The sequence below is a fragment of the Balaenoptera acutorostrata genome (genome assembly GCF_949987535.1).
Source record: "Balaenoptera acutorostrata chromosome 3 unlocalized genomic scaffold, mBalAcu1.1 SUPER_3_unloc_1, whole genome shotgun sequence".
Lineage (NCBI taxonomy): Eukaryota > Metazoa > Chordata > Mammalia > Artiodactyla > Balaenopteridae > Balaenoptera > Balaenoptera acutorostrata.
Window position 1 is genome coordinate 1136902 of NW_026645489.1, and position 17933 is coordinate 1154834.

General features: G+C 39.0%; 1 protein-coding gene across 2 annotated transcripts in view; it reads right to left on the reverse strand.

Annotated features, from left to right (window-relative positions):
- Positions 1 to 1897: 1897 nt before the first annotated feature.
- The window catches only part of BTBD7 (BTB domain containing 7), an 85475-nt gene continuing 69439 nt past the window's right edge, over positions 1898 to 17933 (reverse strand). For both annotated transcript variants that reach the window (XM_057539163.1, XM_057539162.1), the window contains 6 exons: positions 17552 to 17712; positions 14559 to 14702; positions 11908 to 12097; positions 11312 to 11490; positions 9140 to 9574; positions 1898 to 7230 (listed from right to left, as the gene is read on the reverse strand). In XM_057539163.1, coding sequence (XP_057395146.1) covers positions 6415 to 7230; positions 9140 to 9574; positions 11312 to 11490; positions 11908 to 12097; positions 14559 to 14702; positions 17552 to 17712 — 1925 coding nt within the window. In that variant the 3' untranslated portion in view covers positions 1898 to 6414. The remainder of the gene's footprint in view (positions 7231 to 9139; positions 9575 to 11311; positions 11491 to 11907; positions 12098 to 14558; positions 14703 to 17551; positions 17713 to 17933) is intronic.

The window sequence follows — 17933 nt, forward strand, 5'->3', positions numbered from 1 at the left end:
CTGGAAGGGCTGGCAAGATGGGCTCAACCCTCGTCCCAGCCCACACTGGTTTCCCCAGGGCTCAGCCCCTCCTGCCTCAGGCTCTGCCTCGTCCTGGAAACCTCCCAGGAAACCCGCTCCTCCTAGCCCCATGACTCTGCCTTCCCCTGCACTTTGAAGATCACTTCCACAGGGAAGCCTTCCCAATCCCAGGACCAGTAAGACCCCCCAGCCTTACCTCTGTAATGGTACGATGTCTTTTCTTCCTTGAGACCCTAACGTTCTTATGGGTGGGGCTGTGACTGTCTTGTTCATTCCTGTCACCTCAGGGCCTAGCAGGGTCTGGCGGGTAGAAGTTGCTTACTTATTGGGTAAATGTTTGAACAAGTAAATGCCATGCTTGTACCTACCTCCACTCTGCACACTACGGTCCCCCTGCCTGGGCCACCATGCTTTCTGGTGTGCAGTACAACACCGTGGTTGAGAACTTGGGCTCCGTAGCCACAATGCCTGGGTTTGAACTCAGGCTCTGTCAACTTACTAGCTGTGTGACCTTGGACAAGTCACTCGATATCTCTGTGCTTTGGTTTTCTCATTTGTAAAATGCACTAAATAATACGTGATTCACAGAGGATCAAAGAAAACAATACTTAACTCACTGATTACAGGAAAAAAAAAATAAAGTGCTTTGCACTGAATCCAGCGTGTTTCTCCTCCCATTCATTCCTGGGCCATGTCAAGCCAGCCTTCCCCTCAGCCACAGTAACCTCCTATTGCTATGTACTGTTCCAATTGTCACTCTAGCTAGTTGTTTTTTTTTTTTTTTTTTGGCTGCGTCGGGTCTTAGTTGCCCTGGGAGGGCTTAGTTGCCCCGCGGCACATGGTATCTTAGTTCCCCGACCGGGGATTGAACCCACGTCCCCTGCATTGGAAGGCGGATTCTTAACCACGGGACCACCAGGGAAGTCTCTCCCTAGTTTAAAGCTTCTGAGAATAGGTATCCTGTCTGCTTTATCTGCTGCTCCACATTCCCAAACTCTGAGAAGAGTGGACTTAAGAAATATTCCTTAATGCACTGAGGAGAGGTAAGGCCTCAAGTAGCTAAGGAAGCTGGCCTGAACTCACTCTTCCAGGGGAATCCACAAGAACAGAAGTGAAAGTTGACTTACTCAATTTCCTGTTTTAGATTTTGAGGAAGCTCACCTCCAGAAACCTTAGGTTTTATTTTATCTTGATATTCCACAGTTAAACCTAAGATGGTTACGAAATATAAAAAGAGAATTGCCACAGTGAGGCACAAAGGGTGAAATGCTAGGATGGAACTTATTAGTGAAATGATTAAAGTAAAAATTTTAAATAGTGATTTTAAAACACGGAAATTGGAAAACTTTCTATTTTGCATGGTTTTTTTTTTTGAAAACTAGACTCTAGATCATGACTCCATTTCCCTTTCAAACTGAAAAATATTAATGCTCCTGAGTTTGAATCTAAGCCAGGTGTCTGACACTTGGAGGCCTGTGAATCTTGGGGTGCATTTGGGTCTCTCACCGACTGACCACAGCCCTTCCAGTGACTGATTCATTCCAGTTGCTGGGTCCCTGTGTTGGGAATGCTGAACTTCCTCTGGAGACCCCTGTGCAAGTTACTTTTTTGCTCAAATTGTAAAATGAAATCTCTCAGAAATGCCCCAATGAAATCTCAGAAAATTTTGAACTTGAATCAAATGAAACATGGTATTTCCAAGAAATCCATAATACTTTAAAAAAGCCTCTGAATAACTGAAAGCATAGAGACAGAAGTCCACCTAGAAAACCTCCCACTTCTACCCTAGTGGTGGGGACAACATCGCTTCTATAACTGAAGGCTGTGTGCTACCTGCTAAAACAGACTGTATCCAACTCAGCGGGTTCTATCCAAGCCATTTATTTGAAACGCCAACTATATGTAGGATAAAGTCAGTGTTACATGCTTGTCAGTAACAGTAGAAAAATAGAACCAGTGAAAACCTTTGTACAACTGTAATGATACTCAAAAGAGAAATGTATCATTTTACAATGCTTCACACAGACGAATTCAAGTTTGGAGGTACCTAAATAAAAATACTATATATTTCTTTAAAAAACACTATGTACATTTGAAGCGTAAACAAGTTTTACAAAGTACTGGTTATGCAGGTTGTAGAAAACACTTGCATAGGACATGAAATCAGTTTAAGAAAAATTTCTGAGCCTTTAGCATTGAAGGCACTTGACTTTATACCAGTAACAGCACAACCACAAGAAATGCAGTGTTGTAGAAGATACCACCTCTCTGATGCACAGATGTGGTACATAAACAGCAAGTGGAGTTCAGGAATCTTTATCGTTCAGCCACCCCACCTAAGAGCAGGATTCCGTCCCACGTGCCCACGGAACCCAGATACACAGTCACGTGCAGGTACACGATGAAGCTTCCAGAGCTCATTTCAGCTCTTAGACAGAACCCACGTAAACACACAGACACAAGAAGTTATTTTCAAGACAGACACTTGCAAGTAATCTTTCTATAGAAACGGCCACAGCATTATAATATTCATAATATGGAAGATTGACTCATGGTCTGAGGCTTTTCTAGAGGAAAAGAAAAATCAAAAAACTTGCCAATACAACAATTACATAACACCTATTGCAATCGACAGGACAAAAAGATAACTTAACATTTCATAAAACACTGTTCGTACAACAGTGTGAATGGAAAATAATACAATACCCTTTAGTGTGTGACGGTAATTCTTTTAGTAAGGTTATCTGTAATGAGGTTTTAAAGTAAACTCCTTAGTAGACAAAGTAAACCATTGCAGAACGGGGAATAGCACCCATCACTGCTGCTTTAATAGTAACTTTCAACAGTAAGTTGAAGGTCAACCAAATAATTTAAAAAAAAAAAGTCAAACATTTCCCTTTGAGTTCAGTCCTAAGATAAAAACATAAATGCCTTAGAATTGCAAAACCAGTATCTTACAAGTGTTTCACGAAACACATTTTCCCCTAAAAGGTGGATTTAAACATGAAAATACATATTTTGATGAGTAGTTACTGAGAAGTGTTCACCTTTCACCTCTAGAGACCAACACGCGGGCATCATCTTTGCGTCCCGCTGCTGCCAACACGTGGGGGTCATCTTTGCACCCTGCTGCTGATGCCGTCTATGCTGTTTCCCCTCCATCATCACCTAAATCCAAAGGGACAAGTATGGTCCACTGCTACTAGAGCTTGAACAACAAATCCAAAGAAGACCCAATAAAGAACAGTTTTTTAAGGAAGCATAAACAAGAATTAAGTAAAGTTTCATAGAGAGTTCAACCAAAAAAAAACAAAACAAAACTCAAATAAAAAGAACTCATTTAAAATCCTTAAAATCTACCTGGTTACCAAAATGTCAGGAGAGATTAGGTCTAGGGACATGCCTAGAAAAAGCTACAGGGGCGTGTGAAAAAGAGTATGTATAGTACATGGTAAATTCAAACAACGATTTTTTCAGGAATAATTTTTGCCTTTCACGCTGCTATCTTTTTCCCTTAGGAGTCACAGGTGACTCTGAACTGAAATGACTAATCAAAATCACAAAACTAAAACAGAAATATAAGAAACAGACCAACAGCATCTTGAAGAAACGCAGATCTTCTCCTTTCGCTCCAGGATCTAACTGGTATTCGCTAACCTCAACACGGCGGACACCAAAGGTGGCGATTGTCTAATGGCCTGATTGTCCGCGGCCTCGAGGGGAGATCTGGTGTGTTGAGATTTGGTTCTCATGAAATTTCTACACCGAGTAAAATGCTAGGTCCCGTGGCCTAAATTTTATATTATACATGTTTATTTCTGAGAGCAATCTTACTCAGACTTCACATTTATCTTCGTACAGCACTGAAAGATTTTAATGCTTAGTAAGCATTAAAGAAAACTGAAGAGATGGGTTCAAAAGCCAGAGGCACATAGCTATTCAACCTACCCTACTGACCATACTTCACAAGATACATTAAAAGTCCACTAACACCTGCCCTAACACAAAACCCACATCTGTTTACCTTCTGCAACAGTCCACGATCCACAGCACGTTTCTCTCTACACATAGAGTTTAGCCAGGTATGCTACTAAATTATTAAAAGCAAACTTCATAAATTAAATAAAACTATGAACAGTGGCCACTTCTTTTATAATTATATTTTAGGGACGTGAAAGAATATTTAATAAATTTTCAGAAAAATGCATGTGTGGCACCAATAGCTCTTGTCTAACATTTTTAAAAAAAACAGGTTGGAGATGAGAAAGATTTCCCCCACCAACTATGTCTACTCACTCTTATTTGCAGTACCAGCACAGCACAGCACAGTCTGAATTCAGAATAGAAATTTAAAACTGTATCAAAATAATTCATGTCAACACATGTATATAAATACACATTAAGGGATATGATGGAATTAACACTTTGTGTTTCTGAGGAGAGACAGACTGAGATTGGCTTCAAAAGACACCGTCATCTATTACAAAGTCAAAAACCTCCTAAAAACGAGAACAGAGTCCTAACGTTTTTCATCTTTAAAAAAAGGAGCCTCAAAGGCGACAATGTGTAGCCGACCTCACAGTAGCCTGGTGTTGACTCTGGGAGATCTGGGGCTCGGTGTGCAGCTTGGCCGACATCGAGGGACGCACGGGCAGCAGCTAACTAGCCAGGCAGCAGAGCGAGTGGCAGCGGTTTGCCGGTGTAGACAGACAAACTGATGTGTTCCCATCTTTAAGACTATCTACTGTTAGGATTTTTTAAAATGTCAGATTATTCCTGAGTGTATATCCACAGGGTAAAAGTAGGAAAAGATTGTAAGAGAAACTACAGTTTCGGGAGAAATCAGAGTTCTTGACACCCAATAGAAACCTATTTACTTAAAAGTGCATGTCATTCATTTATATGGTAGCTTGTAAAGGCTCCCTAGCCCTGCATAGTTTTAGAGTGAGTGTGAGTGATTCAGAGTTTTATATATATATACATACACAGAGAAGAGGCTCCCAAACATCCTTCACGGGAGGGAGTGTTCAGAAAGCCTCTTTTCTTCTAAGTGCTACGGCTGTGTGTGTATGTGTAAAAATAGAAAGTGAATGCTCAAATAATGTTGAAGTGATTTAAAAACTCAAATACTAATGTATTTACATTGGAGAGTAAGAAAAAAACAGTCCTTAGCTCACACATTGCCCTTCTAAGGGAGAGGATCTTAAAAGATCCCATGTGCTCAGTGGTTCAGTAAAATCCCAAACCAGCGTCCCCAGTGGAGTTCAAGTAGGACATGTAGTGTTTCACCGAAGAAAAAAAAAAAAAAGGTTTCTTTTTCTTTTTTGGTGACAAAGCATTATGCATTATACAACATTTTTAAAGGACACCAAAATTCAGACACACTTTGAAAAACACTTAAAAGAAAATATATGCTTACAAACACCAAATGACATCCGTAAGGCTGAAGCCCTTTTGTTTTTTGTTTTTTTCCCACAGAGAGCAAGACAACTGGAGGCAGCAAGCAGTCACTCCCCCGACTCATCTGGAGAGTCGCAGCTCAGAACCAGCAATCCCGTAGGGCAAGCTTAAGTTACTTCGCTAATTCCACTTCTTTAGGATTCCAGGAAAGCCGATCGCTTTAGAACCTCATCTAGTGAAACTCTAATCCACACTACCAGAATCTGCATTGATTCTAACAGCATCTGCACTGTGAATAAAGCAATAGCTTTAGTCTGGACACAAAAGGCTTTTCTCCTTCTTGTTCTTTACTGAACCAGGAAACTTCAGGATCCTGATTGGACTCCTGCTGGAGGAATGAAGACCAGCTCCCAAGACTTATTTAAAAAGTACAACATTAGATTTATGAAGATTGAGCAGGAAGATTTCTGAACTAAAGCAATTACTGAAAAGAGAGGAGCATTTTGATGTGCTGTTCTTTGGAATTTCTATAATTAAAAAATAAACACAGAACTATTTCATAAGAAAATACATCTTAGTGTGCAATCCAATGCACGTGGAAATTGCTAGATGAAAGGTAAAATGCAAAAAAGTATGAAAATACAGTCCTTTAAATGTGGCAATAAAGTTTAACATACTGATATAAAAACAATACAGATAAAAGTACAAGTGCAAAAAAATTCCATCATTTGTAAAGAGAGAAAAAAAAAAAAGTGCCAGCTTGCTTGCTCTTAAAAATGCTTCCCCACACAATTGTTCAAACACAAAATAGACAGATGCAGCATTCAAAATAACCCTCTTAGCATGCCATGTCTAATAAACATGTATATACAAAAACTAGAATAAAATAATGTGAAACTCAGTTATCAGCTGGCATCAATACTCTAAGTTGTTGGGTTACATCATAAAATGGGATGTTTCACATCTCAGGCACAGACGACTTGGAGGTTGCTCTCAAAGGGCAGACTTTTTGTAGAGGAAGTCTGGCTTGCTTGGTGACCTCCTTCCTCTGCTGATTGAATCTTCCCTTTCCAAATCTGTATTTCGCTGAGCTCCATGGCCCAAGGACTCGCTGTCTGCCAGTCTTCTACCAGATCTCTCTTCTGGAGCTTCAGAGCTACATGCAGAATGTGAAGGTCTGTTAGGAGTCAGCCCAAAAGTCAAGTCAGTTTCCACTGCTGTTCGCCCCCTGACATGGGCTGGACCGTTGCCGGCGTTTTCTGGGGCTGCCAAAGGGAAGTCCGACCGCTGGGGAGGCTGTTCAACGACATCGAGGTGCACCGGCTCATTCTTTTGTCTGTGCGGATGCCCATCGGGGGAAAGTGGATATTCTCTCCTAGCTTCTTCCTGCTTTTTAGGAGAGGTCTGGCCAGGTAGGTAGGCTGACTTTAAGCCACTTGGTGATGCCTTATTGTGGCTATACAAATCAGGACCAAAATATCCACCTTGCGAAGGGGAAGGGGTGCGTCTGCCAGGAGCCGGAGTAGATGGTCTGCAAGCAGCATTCGAGAAGTCATAGAAATCTGGGTATTCCTGCTGATTTTCTCGAGTGTCTGTTTTTTGCTCTAGTGTGTGTTTCTTTCGAGATGTGTGTGTATGCCTCTGTGGAATACACGATAGATGCTGGGGAGGCCCTGGTCCTACTTCAGAAACTGACTGGCTTAATTCTGTGTCTACAGCAAGTTCGGGAAGCCTCCTGTCCTTCAGTGACAGTGTGGACACTCCCATGGCGATATCTGGCATTAGATCATTTAGCACAGGTTGTGTACACTGCAAACAGAAACAAAACAGGGGGAGGGTTAAAAGAAAAAGGCCCAAGACTCCCTCTTTTTCAAATGATGTTCACTGATTTTTGTTTCCTCATTAGAAAAGTGACACATGCTTTTTTTGGGGGGGGATTTTTTTTTTTTTGGCTGTGCCGTGCAGCTTGTGGGATCTTAGTTCCCCGACCAGGGATCGAACCCAGGCCCCCGGCAGTGGAAGCATGGAGTCCTAACCTGGACTCCATGGACCATCAGGGAATTCCCCTGCTTATTTTTAAAATGATAAAAATATAGAAAACTATAAGGCAAAAACCCCACAAAACCCCTAACCTTCCCTACTTGAGATAACCATTGTTACTAGCATTTTGAAGCAGTTATCTCACCTTTTATATTTTGCACACATATTTTCATAAAATTTAGTGCATATATAACACTGCCACTAATACTATTTAAATTACTGCATACTATTCTCCACTGTATTGATGAGGCATGACTTCTTAACCATTCTTCCACTGTTGGACCTTAAGGTTGTTTCCAATTTTTCATTATTATAATCAAGACTGTAATGAACATACAGATAAAACACCTTTGGAGGGAGTTTTATTTAAAATATAAAGTAGGACTTCCCTGGTGGCACAGCGGTTAAGAATCTGCCTGCCAATACAGGGGACATGGGTTCGATCCCTGTTCCGGGAAGATCCCACATGCCGCGGAGCAACTAAGCCCGCACATCACAACTACTGAGCCTGTGCTCTAGAACCCGCGAGCCACAACTACTGAAGCCCATGCACCTAGAGCCCGTGCTCCGCAACAAGAGAAGCCACTGCAATGAGAAGCCTGTGCACCGCAATGAAAAGTAGCCCCTGCTCGCCGCCACTAGAGAAAGCCCACGTGGAGCAACAAAGACCCAACGCAGCCAAGAATAAATAAATTTATAAAAAATAAATAAATAAATAAAATATATAGTAGTAGAACTTTTGTAACTGTAGAACTGAGGGCCAGGCCAATAAGATGGGAATTTGGTTTATTCAACACTATCAACCTTTGCTGTTTCTTCTTTTTGGAGGGGTTGGGGGGGACAGCAGGGAAAGCGGATAGAAGGGTATAAGGTGAGGAAGGACCATAATTTGACCCAAGGCGTACACTAGTCCACAGCTTCCAAAAGGCCATCTTTTAATGAAGATTCCCTTAACTAATATACGTATCTTTTGTTCTTCTCTATATGGAACGCTATTGACAGTATGTGACTAAGCAGGCAGACTTAAAAATCACCACTTTTTTTCCCAAATGTATTATATAAAACAGCAATTCAACCTCTAATGCAGTGCAAGATCAAGCAAAGAATTCTTGCTTAATTTACTACCTACTAGCGCTAGCGACTGTCAAATGAGTGTTCTGATGGAATAGCTTGCTCGAGGCAGAGACATGCATGCAGGTTAATTTTCTGCCCATTTTATGAATGAGGAGTCTTCTGCCACACTGTTCCCGATGGTATACTCAGCTACAAGTAGCTTCCCCTTCCTGCCCCATCAAAGCCTTTGGTAGAAGAGTAGACTCTACAGAATAGAGGTCAGGGCCAGACTCCAGACACGTGCTTGAACAGCACACTATGAAACCGGTAACGTCATCTGCATTGTCCAGTAACCCCACCCTTCTGGACACCTGCACGCGAACATAAGGGAAGGCCCTGGCCTACTCTCGCCGCAAACACCTCGCCTCTCTTCTCCGTCCTTTCTCATCCCCCTACACTCACTTTTTCTCTCCCTTTTCCATACCCCCTTAAGTCTATGCTTTCAGCTTGTCAGTAACACTTCTGGACACCGCTGAGTCCCAGTAGGGCTCCTGGGGCCAAGGAAACTGCTTCTAACATTCCAGAAGCTTGTAATTTTAGGCAAGCTACTGAGGTGCAAACTTACCACTTGTCTCTCAGATGTTACTGCTGCTGAGGCGGCGGCGGCTACCGTCTGTCTCCCCAGCCCTGTGGTGCCGGCGCAGTCAGGTCCTGCTGCTTGAACACCTGGCAAACAGACTGGAGGGGGCACTGCTTTAGGAGCTGCTCTGGCGTGAAACAGTGAATGATTACAGGGATAAGAGAACGAACGTGAAGGGTGTTGGCTGGGAGGTCTTTGTCTCCAGCCCGCTTTGAGGTGGTGATGGACTGGGGTAGCTGGGGGGTGGTACGGCGGTGGTGGAGGTGGCAAGGGTGGATGGAAGGCCACAAAAGAGTCTGGATCTGTAAACACGGTTTCCGCAGCGGGGGTACTGCTAACTCGACATCTCCCAGACTGCCTCATTGTCAAGAGTGGACTTTCATCTCCAAAACGTTCATCAGGAAAGAACTTGTGAGGATTCTAAGAAAGAATGGGGGGAAAGAAAAGGTAGGATATTTGTTAGCAGATTTCCTGGACAGAAATTTACAGGCAGAGAGAGTTAAGCGAGTACCTAGGAAAACCACATTCAGCAACAGTAAAAGGCACAACAGACTTTTCTAGGCCAGAAGCCCAAGGAAAAATTACCTTAAAAACAGTATAAAAGGGTAGAGTGCAGCAGCTATCAAGGAGAGCAGCTTAACTGAATACTCCAGAAAGCAGGTCAGTAATCTCTTGCAAGATTATGTGATAATCAAAAACAGGAAATAAAACCTAATGCAAATATGTCTTTGCTAAGAAAGTAAAATTACCATTAAAAACAAAAGGAGGAACTAACACACTACTGTAAAGCAATTATATTCCAATAAAGATGTTAAAAAAATTAAAAAGATAAAAAAGTTTTTAAAAAAAGGAGGAAAAGGCATATAAGGATTCCAGAACTTTCTGACAAAACATCTGTACACTTTCAGTCTGAAATAAAAACTACAAAATACTATTCCTTACCTATTATATAGAAATAAGTTTGATTAATATTTTGATAAACACTATATGGAAATTCTTAAATTGTAAAACTTACACAATTTAAGAGATCAAATTAAGATACAATTTAGAATGGCAAAGAGAATAGAAATGAACAGAAAACAAGCCTGTTTTAGAGATGGAAACCACAGTAAAAATTGAAAATCAAGAACCTAAAAATGGCCTGCTCCTTGCCTAAGGCCACCATACCATGTTCCCCTTTGAAAACTCAGGCTAAAGTGGTTTGCAGTCAGTGGCAAGAAAACAATTCAATCACTTGACCAGATGAAATTAAATTTTATTTTAGGCTCTACTTTAGTTGCTGTGAAGACTACTTTACACATTTTATACAAAAATGCTACTGTTTTTTGTACCAAATAATTACTAGAAATGGGTTTCTTTGTGCTAGTTTAAAAAAAAAAAAGCACTCATTCCTTGATTCTCATGCTTATAGGGTTTGAACCATCATGCAAAAAAAAATTCTTATAATAAAGGGGAGGAGAGAGGGAAAAAGAGGGGCATATGGAAGGTCTGTTAAGTATGTAGTAGGCTAAAACCTGAAATCTAGTGACCAAACCAGGGACAGAAAGCAGCGGAAGGCCAGAATTTTCTACTTTCTCTTCCACTTCTGTTGGGCGTACACACCATGAACTTCTAGCAGTTAGCATTTATGTGCTTAATATATACAAGAGGCATAGTTGCTTTACGTACAGCAGCTCTTATCTTCACAACAATTCATTTTACAGGTAAGGAAACTGATGCGCAGAGTGGTTAAGTAACTTGCTCCAAGTTAACTAATTGGTAAAGCAGCAGAGCCAGGCTATAAACCCAGTTCTCACGCGAGCCTGTGCCCTGTCCACTCTACCACACTGCCTCCCACTGGGGGCTTTCAGGTCATCCAAGAGACCAGGGACAGTCAGAGAGCACGTACAAAGAAGAAGACATGCTACGAGGGCTCCTTGGGATATCTAAGACACTGCCTGAGTGACAGTCAAGGCTCCCTATATTTTAATTTTTTTTTCAAGTATAAAAAATTGAATATTTATTTAAATTAGAAATCACAAATTGCAAATTTAAAAATATGACATATAACACAACATCACAAAATCCAAAAGAATACCATAATATTTTCATTGTTAATAATAACTGACAATCTAACACAAGGCTCCCTATTTTAAATGGTTTAGTGCTGTTTCCCACCTGCAAGAGCTCTGCAGCGGCATCTGCGAGCCCGAACTCTCTCAATACTCGAATCTGAATTTCATAGCTGACTGTGGCACCTTCCCCACAGTTAAGCGCGTAGGCCCTCTGCACCTGCTCAGTGTGTCGTAGCTCCTGCAGACGTCTGACCATGTCTTTCATGATGAGGAGACGAGGAACTGGAAGAAGAGAAATAGTTTGTAGGCACAATACCTGAGCTATACAAAAGACCACCTGTTGAATGCAAGAAAAAAAGCATGTGTTTTGCATCAGAATCTTCTCATAAATTTTTGATAGTATTTTAATTTCCTGGAGGGATAGTAATTTATATACTTCTAATTATTTTTTAAGGTTTTAAAATTTCACTGTGTCCAAAAGGCTCTTGGTAATACCAAACAGCTCCTGAACTGCATTATTAGTTCACAGTCCAAATACAATTTTACTTGCATATATTCTCTTCTGAATCTCAGGATATTTCAAAAGTCTTTTAAATATATTCACTCATTTATTCAAATAATTTTTTGAGTCCTGACTATGCAAAATATGATCAGATTATTCATTTAAATACAATGCCTGAAACAAGGTTACTGCCTTACCTGGGATTTCATTTGCTACAACCGAAGGAGGGCTTGACTGGTTACTGCTGATCTGCTGGTGGCTGATCATGTGACAGCACTGTGGCACGGCGTTATTGACCATGTAAAGTGTGTCTGGCACATTGGACATTCTAACCATTCTCAAACGCACAAGATCTGTTTGTTCCACCATCATCTCGTCTAGCACTGACTGAAAACAATTCAGTATTAACAGAATTAGTCAACCTTACACCTCTGCTAAATCACATTTAGAGAAAGATTACCGCCATCATCATAAAAAAAGGGAATTAATTTATTGTTTCCAGTGTATGACGCTTAAAATTAGTGGTGAAAGGAAAAAGTACCCTAATCTCTTTAATTTTTTCCTACCTCTTTAATTTTTAAAGGATCTTTTTGGAGCATCTTTGAAAAGAAAGAATCATTTTCTGAAAAATCTGTTGTTTTTTTTTTAATTTACTTGTATTTATTTTTTGCTACATTGGGTCTTCGTTGCTATGCACGGGCTTTCTCTAGTTGCGGCAAGCGGGCGCTACTCTTTGTTGTGGTGCGTGGGCTTCTCATTGCAGTGTCTTCTCTTGTTGTGGAGCATGGGCTCTAGGCACACGGGCTCAGTAGTTGTGGCTCATGGGCTCTAGAGCACAGGCTCAGTAGTTGTGGTGCACGGGCTTAGTTGCTCCGAGGCATGTGGGATCTTCCCGGACCAGGGCTCGAACTTGTGTCCCCTGCATTGGCAGGCAGATTCTTAACCACTCCGCCACCAGGGAAGCCTGAAAAATCTGCTTTTAATTGAAGTATTTGAAATTTGAAGAAGGGATATAAAATTAATCAGAAGTAACTTATACATAAAGTTACTATAAAGAAAACAATGTATATATGTATATAAATATACATATATATTTATATGTATATTACTATGTACATATTTATATGTATGTACATATTTATTATGTACATATTTATATGTATGTATATACAACAATGTATATAAATATCAGAGCCAACAAGAAATGCTCAAAATATAAAATATTAAAGACTGATATTAAATTCAACAGACCTAACTGTTAAGTAAGTTTCAGATGAATCTATCTCAACAAACTGCAGAACGGTCAAAATGGCATCATGTAAAAACATTTTCCGCATTTACTGGGGGCATTTTTCTGCTTATGCATGGGTACAGGAGGACTGTCTGATCAGCTTACTGCTTCTCCGTTTTGAGACAGAGCAGAAGGGAGGGTAGATCTAGTTTATTACGGACCTTTCATCACCAGACTCAACCTTCCAAGAGGCCTCAGCTGCTTGAGTGACTTTAATCATCGAACTTACTTCAGAAAGACCAGACCCAACCATTCTGCTTTTTTCCTCTGTTTTACAACTATTTAAAGTGTCAACTACTCGGGGCGGGGAGGGATAAATTGGGAGATTGGGATTGGCATATACACACTACTATATATAAAATAGACAACTAATAAGAACCTACTGTATAGTACAGGGAACTCTATTCAATACTCTGCAGTGACATATGGGAAAAGAACCTAAACAAGAGTGGATAGGGACTTCTCTGGCAGTCCACTGGTTAAGACTTTGTGCTTCCAATGCAGGGGGCACGGGTTCGATTCCTGGTCGGGGAACTAAGATCCTGTGTGCTGTGCGGTGCGGCCAAAAAATAAAAATAAAAAATGAATAAATAAATAAAAAGAGTGGACATACGTGTAACTGATTCACTTTGCTGTACAGCAGGAACTACCACAGCATTGTAAATCAACTATACTCCAATACAAATTAGTTAAAAATAAAATAAAATTGGTAAACTGGAAAAAAAAAAAGTGTCAACTACTCAATAAGGGATAGATTATCATCCTATTCAATAAAATAAACCTCTCACAAATCCTTTCATAGACATATCTTAAACTAGGGACTCCAACAATAAAAATGAGAAAATTTTAAGATAACTATGTTTCTATACCCAAACACATTGTTTTGCCTGTTAATTCATTTCATTAAGCTTACTGGTGATTTCTGACTTTCAAAGACTGTCAGTTCCTCAAAAGGTCACCCCAAAGATCTTATGGCTGAACATTTCTAATAAAAATTACAGTATTTCATTTCCCATTACCATATTTACGTGGCGAGTTCTTTATGTTATAATATACATAACGCCAACTTTTTACTTAATAGGCCTAAAATTTTGTCTTAAGTTTTGTATACTTATTCCAAAACTAAACACAATTTCCAGCAGCCACTACAAAAATATGTTACAAGAAGTCATGGCATTTCTTTAGTTTACAAAAGGAAGAAAACATGTGTGCAATCTTCTTCCAAACATTTTTCCCACCCTGAAGATCACAAAATACTGATGACCATTTCAGTAAAATGAAAAATTTTTTCCAAGCTAACAGTTTGCAAGAAAAACTGAGATGAGAAAAATATAAAATGCAATTTAATATGACCTAAGTTATAAAGATAAAAACATGCTTGATAACTCAACATTTGAAAAACTACTCTGGTGAGTAGTCAAACTAGAATTTACTTTCACTTTCCCTATTACTGGACATTTAGACTATTTCCAAATATTTAAGTAATATCACAATAAATGTCTTTGTGTTTATAGTTTGTAACAAAGTAGTCTAACATCTTAAAATGGTTTTTATTACCTTTGCTTCTTCTACATAGGGAGAGAACAGTCGAGGACGAACATATATTCCAGCATTTTTTTGCCGTAACCAGGCATTTGACTTTCCACCTTCTGTTGTAGGGAGCATATCTGACGGAGGAGTACTAATCAAGCCTCTTTTCATCTTGAAAAAAAAATTTTTTTTTTACAGAAACAGAGATTTGTGTAGCACCACAATATTACAAAGATAAAAATAATTATACCTATAAATCAAAATGTTAGAACTTTAGCATTTAAATACAAATTTAGGAATATATGTGAAATTTAAAAATACTTCAAATGTTCAATAATATTTAAAGGATTCAGCAAGCCATAAAAAGGTACTACAATTTTCCATTTTTCTCTACATAGAGGAATGATGTTTTAAAAACAAGAGCTATACTAATTAAAAATATAATGAGTCAGACTAACTTTCAGAACTCTTAATGAGAACCAATTTGTTTTTTTCCTTACTCATCTGGGAACTGATTCCTCCCCACCCTCCCCTCCTCAAGACAAAACAAGCACATTCCTGGGCCTGTATCTACAGTACAAAGATGGACAGTCTGCATGGTGATTAGGGGCAGGGGCTCTAAGGGAAGGCGAACTTGGCTCAAACCCTAACTCTCCATTTAACAGCCACGTGACCATGGACATCTCCTTTTACCTGGGCCTCACCTTAAGGGCCCCTAGATAGCCCTGGAGATGGGACACTGCACAACTAACTAAATGTGGTGGCCCTGTTGTTCCCACATCTACGCTAGGAGACTATAAATCAAGTCCTTAGAGCCCATGAGGTGACTGTGAGGAGTGAATGAAGGTAAGGAAGGTAAGCAGCGCCTGGCACAGTGCTCAGCATACACTAGAAGAGCATTATGGTTCACAGCCATTATTAGCAAACTTTTACTGGGGACTTGCTATGTGTTAGGCAGGGGATTAAGAGCAGAGATATATATTTTCTAAGTCTATTAAACAAAAGTTCTAAAATTTTTTTCTAAACCAAATTCAGGGATCAATTTGGTTTGAGTCCCAGGTTTTAAACAAAACCAAACATTGTTTCTTTAATATTATTCTTGTTAAATATAATAAACGTCTAATTGCTGCATTAAAATCATGTTGAACAAATAAAATATAGCAATAGACATATTTTGAAAACAGGAAAGAAAACCCACAACTCTAATCTGTTACAACTGTAATAATGTTGATATATTTCCTTCCAGTCTTTTTCAAATAAATTTTTACCTATCTAAATTTTAGAATACATAAAAATACACATTTTTCGTATGCTAACACATATATATATGGAATCCAAAACAAAAAAAAAATGGTCATGAAGAACCTAGGGGCAGGACGGGAATAAAGACGCAGACCTACTAGAGAATGGACTTGAGGATATGGGGAGGGGGAAGGGTAAGCTGGGACAAAGTGAGAGAGTGGCATGGACATATATACACTACCAAACGCAAAATAGATAGCTAGTGGGAAGCAGCCGCATAGCACAGGGAGATCAGCTCGGTGCTTTGTGACCACCTAGAGGGGTGGGATAGGGAGGGTGGGAGGGAGATGCAAGAGGGAGGAGATATGCAGATATATGTATACGTATAGCTGATTCACTTTGTTATAAAGCAGAAACTAACACACCATTGTAAAGCAATTATACTCCAATAAAGATGTTAAAAAAAAAAAGAAGTAAAAAAGAAACACATTTTTTATTCTTCTTTCTAAAATTATATTCCATTATTATGTTGCTATATTAGTCTTTACAACCATTGGTCAGGGCAGGCAGCAAAATATTTTGTCAAGTAGTCGTGCTAAAATTTATTTTCCCTGTTATTAGATATTTAGGCTATTTCCCAAAATTTAATGATGGTGCTACCAATGTACCAGCTATACTTCCCCTATGGAACAGTAATATTATTTCAAAAATCGGTGACCTAATAGGTAAAAAAATGATAACTTACTGTTTTATTTTGCTTTCTTTGGTGTGAGATGACTAGTGAGACTGAACATTTTTCTAATCAGAGAGTCCATAAATATTTAATTATTTTCTTCTAGTTTTTCCATATTTCAACTTAATATTTAATTCTTCAATCTAACAGGGATTAATTTTGTGTGCAAGTGAAATGAGGGTTTAACTTTAAGCACATTTCTTCCCTCTCCCACTGATGGTTAGTATAGTACTGCAGTGATTTGTGATAGCTCGCTTATTATATGTTTAATTCTTATATTAATTAGGATCTTTTTCTGGGCTATTTTGTCTTCTCTATTATGCTAGCACCACAGATTAACAGTTAGAGTTTTAAAATATACTTTATATTATGGAAGAGTTATCCCTCCTTAATTATGTTCTTTTTAGAGAACTTAAAAAAATTCTTATCAGTTTTTTTCCAGATGACTTTTATAATGTTTCTGTGCAGTTGAATAATAAACTATTATGATGTTTACAACATCATATTAAAGTTATAAACCAATATGTGAAGAATATTTATTTTCCCCATCCATTAATTACAGCAATTCTTACAGTCTAAAAAATTCACTTAAAAAATTATGAAAGTAACATAATCAGTCAGCTCCATTAATTTTTACCTGAAATACAATTATAAGATTCATTCATCCCTTTTACACTGAACTAATCTCCTTCTCTCTTGCTCTCTGATTTACTGCTATTCTTAGAGTCTCCAAAGGTAATTTCTACCCTTTCCTTTTTTAATAAGGACTACTTGATCTACACTGATAAATGGCTGGATCAACTCCACTAGAAACAATCCTCTTGCAAAAGTAAGACTGATATATCCACTCAACTCTCATCCACCAAACATTTATTTGTGCCACGTGCCAGACACTGGGGACACGATACAGTACAAGAGAGACATCTGTCTCTGTCCTCATGGAATGTAGTTTAATGATACTCCATTAGTAGAAATTATTTACAATGATTTTAAAAAAAAAGACACTTTCTTTTCATGAAAGGGATAAATGAAAAAAGACACTTACTGCATCACTTAGGACTTCACTGTTTATAGGTAAAATATGTTCAATTCGCACAAAAGGTAAGAGAGAAGAAAGGATCTCTCTAAGCTCTTCGATGTCCAGGTCTCGTCTTTTTACACCTCTCTTGTTCACACTGTGAGCAGTGCCACTCAGTAAGTTTGGCTCTATGATAGAGACAGAAAATGAGAAATCTCCAACCAAATCCAAATTTTCAGAGAAAGGCTTTCTTTCTTCTCCAGTACACTTTCAGTAACACTCTTTATATTAAGTATATCTGCTTCAAAAAGCATTATAAATAAATTATTTTTATGTCTTAATAAGTTTTCATAATAGAGATACTCTCAGACAAAGAAAAAAGCATGGTGTCAACAGTACAATAACATTC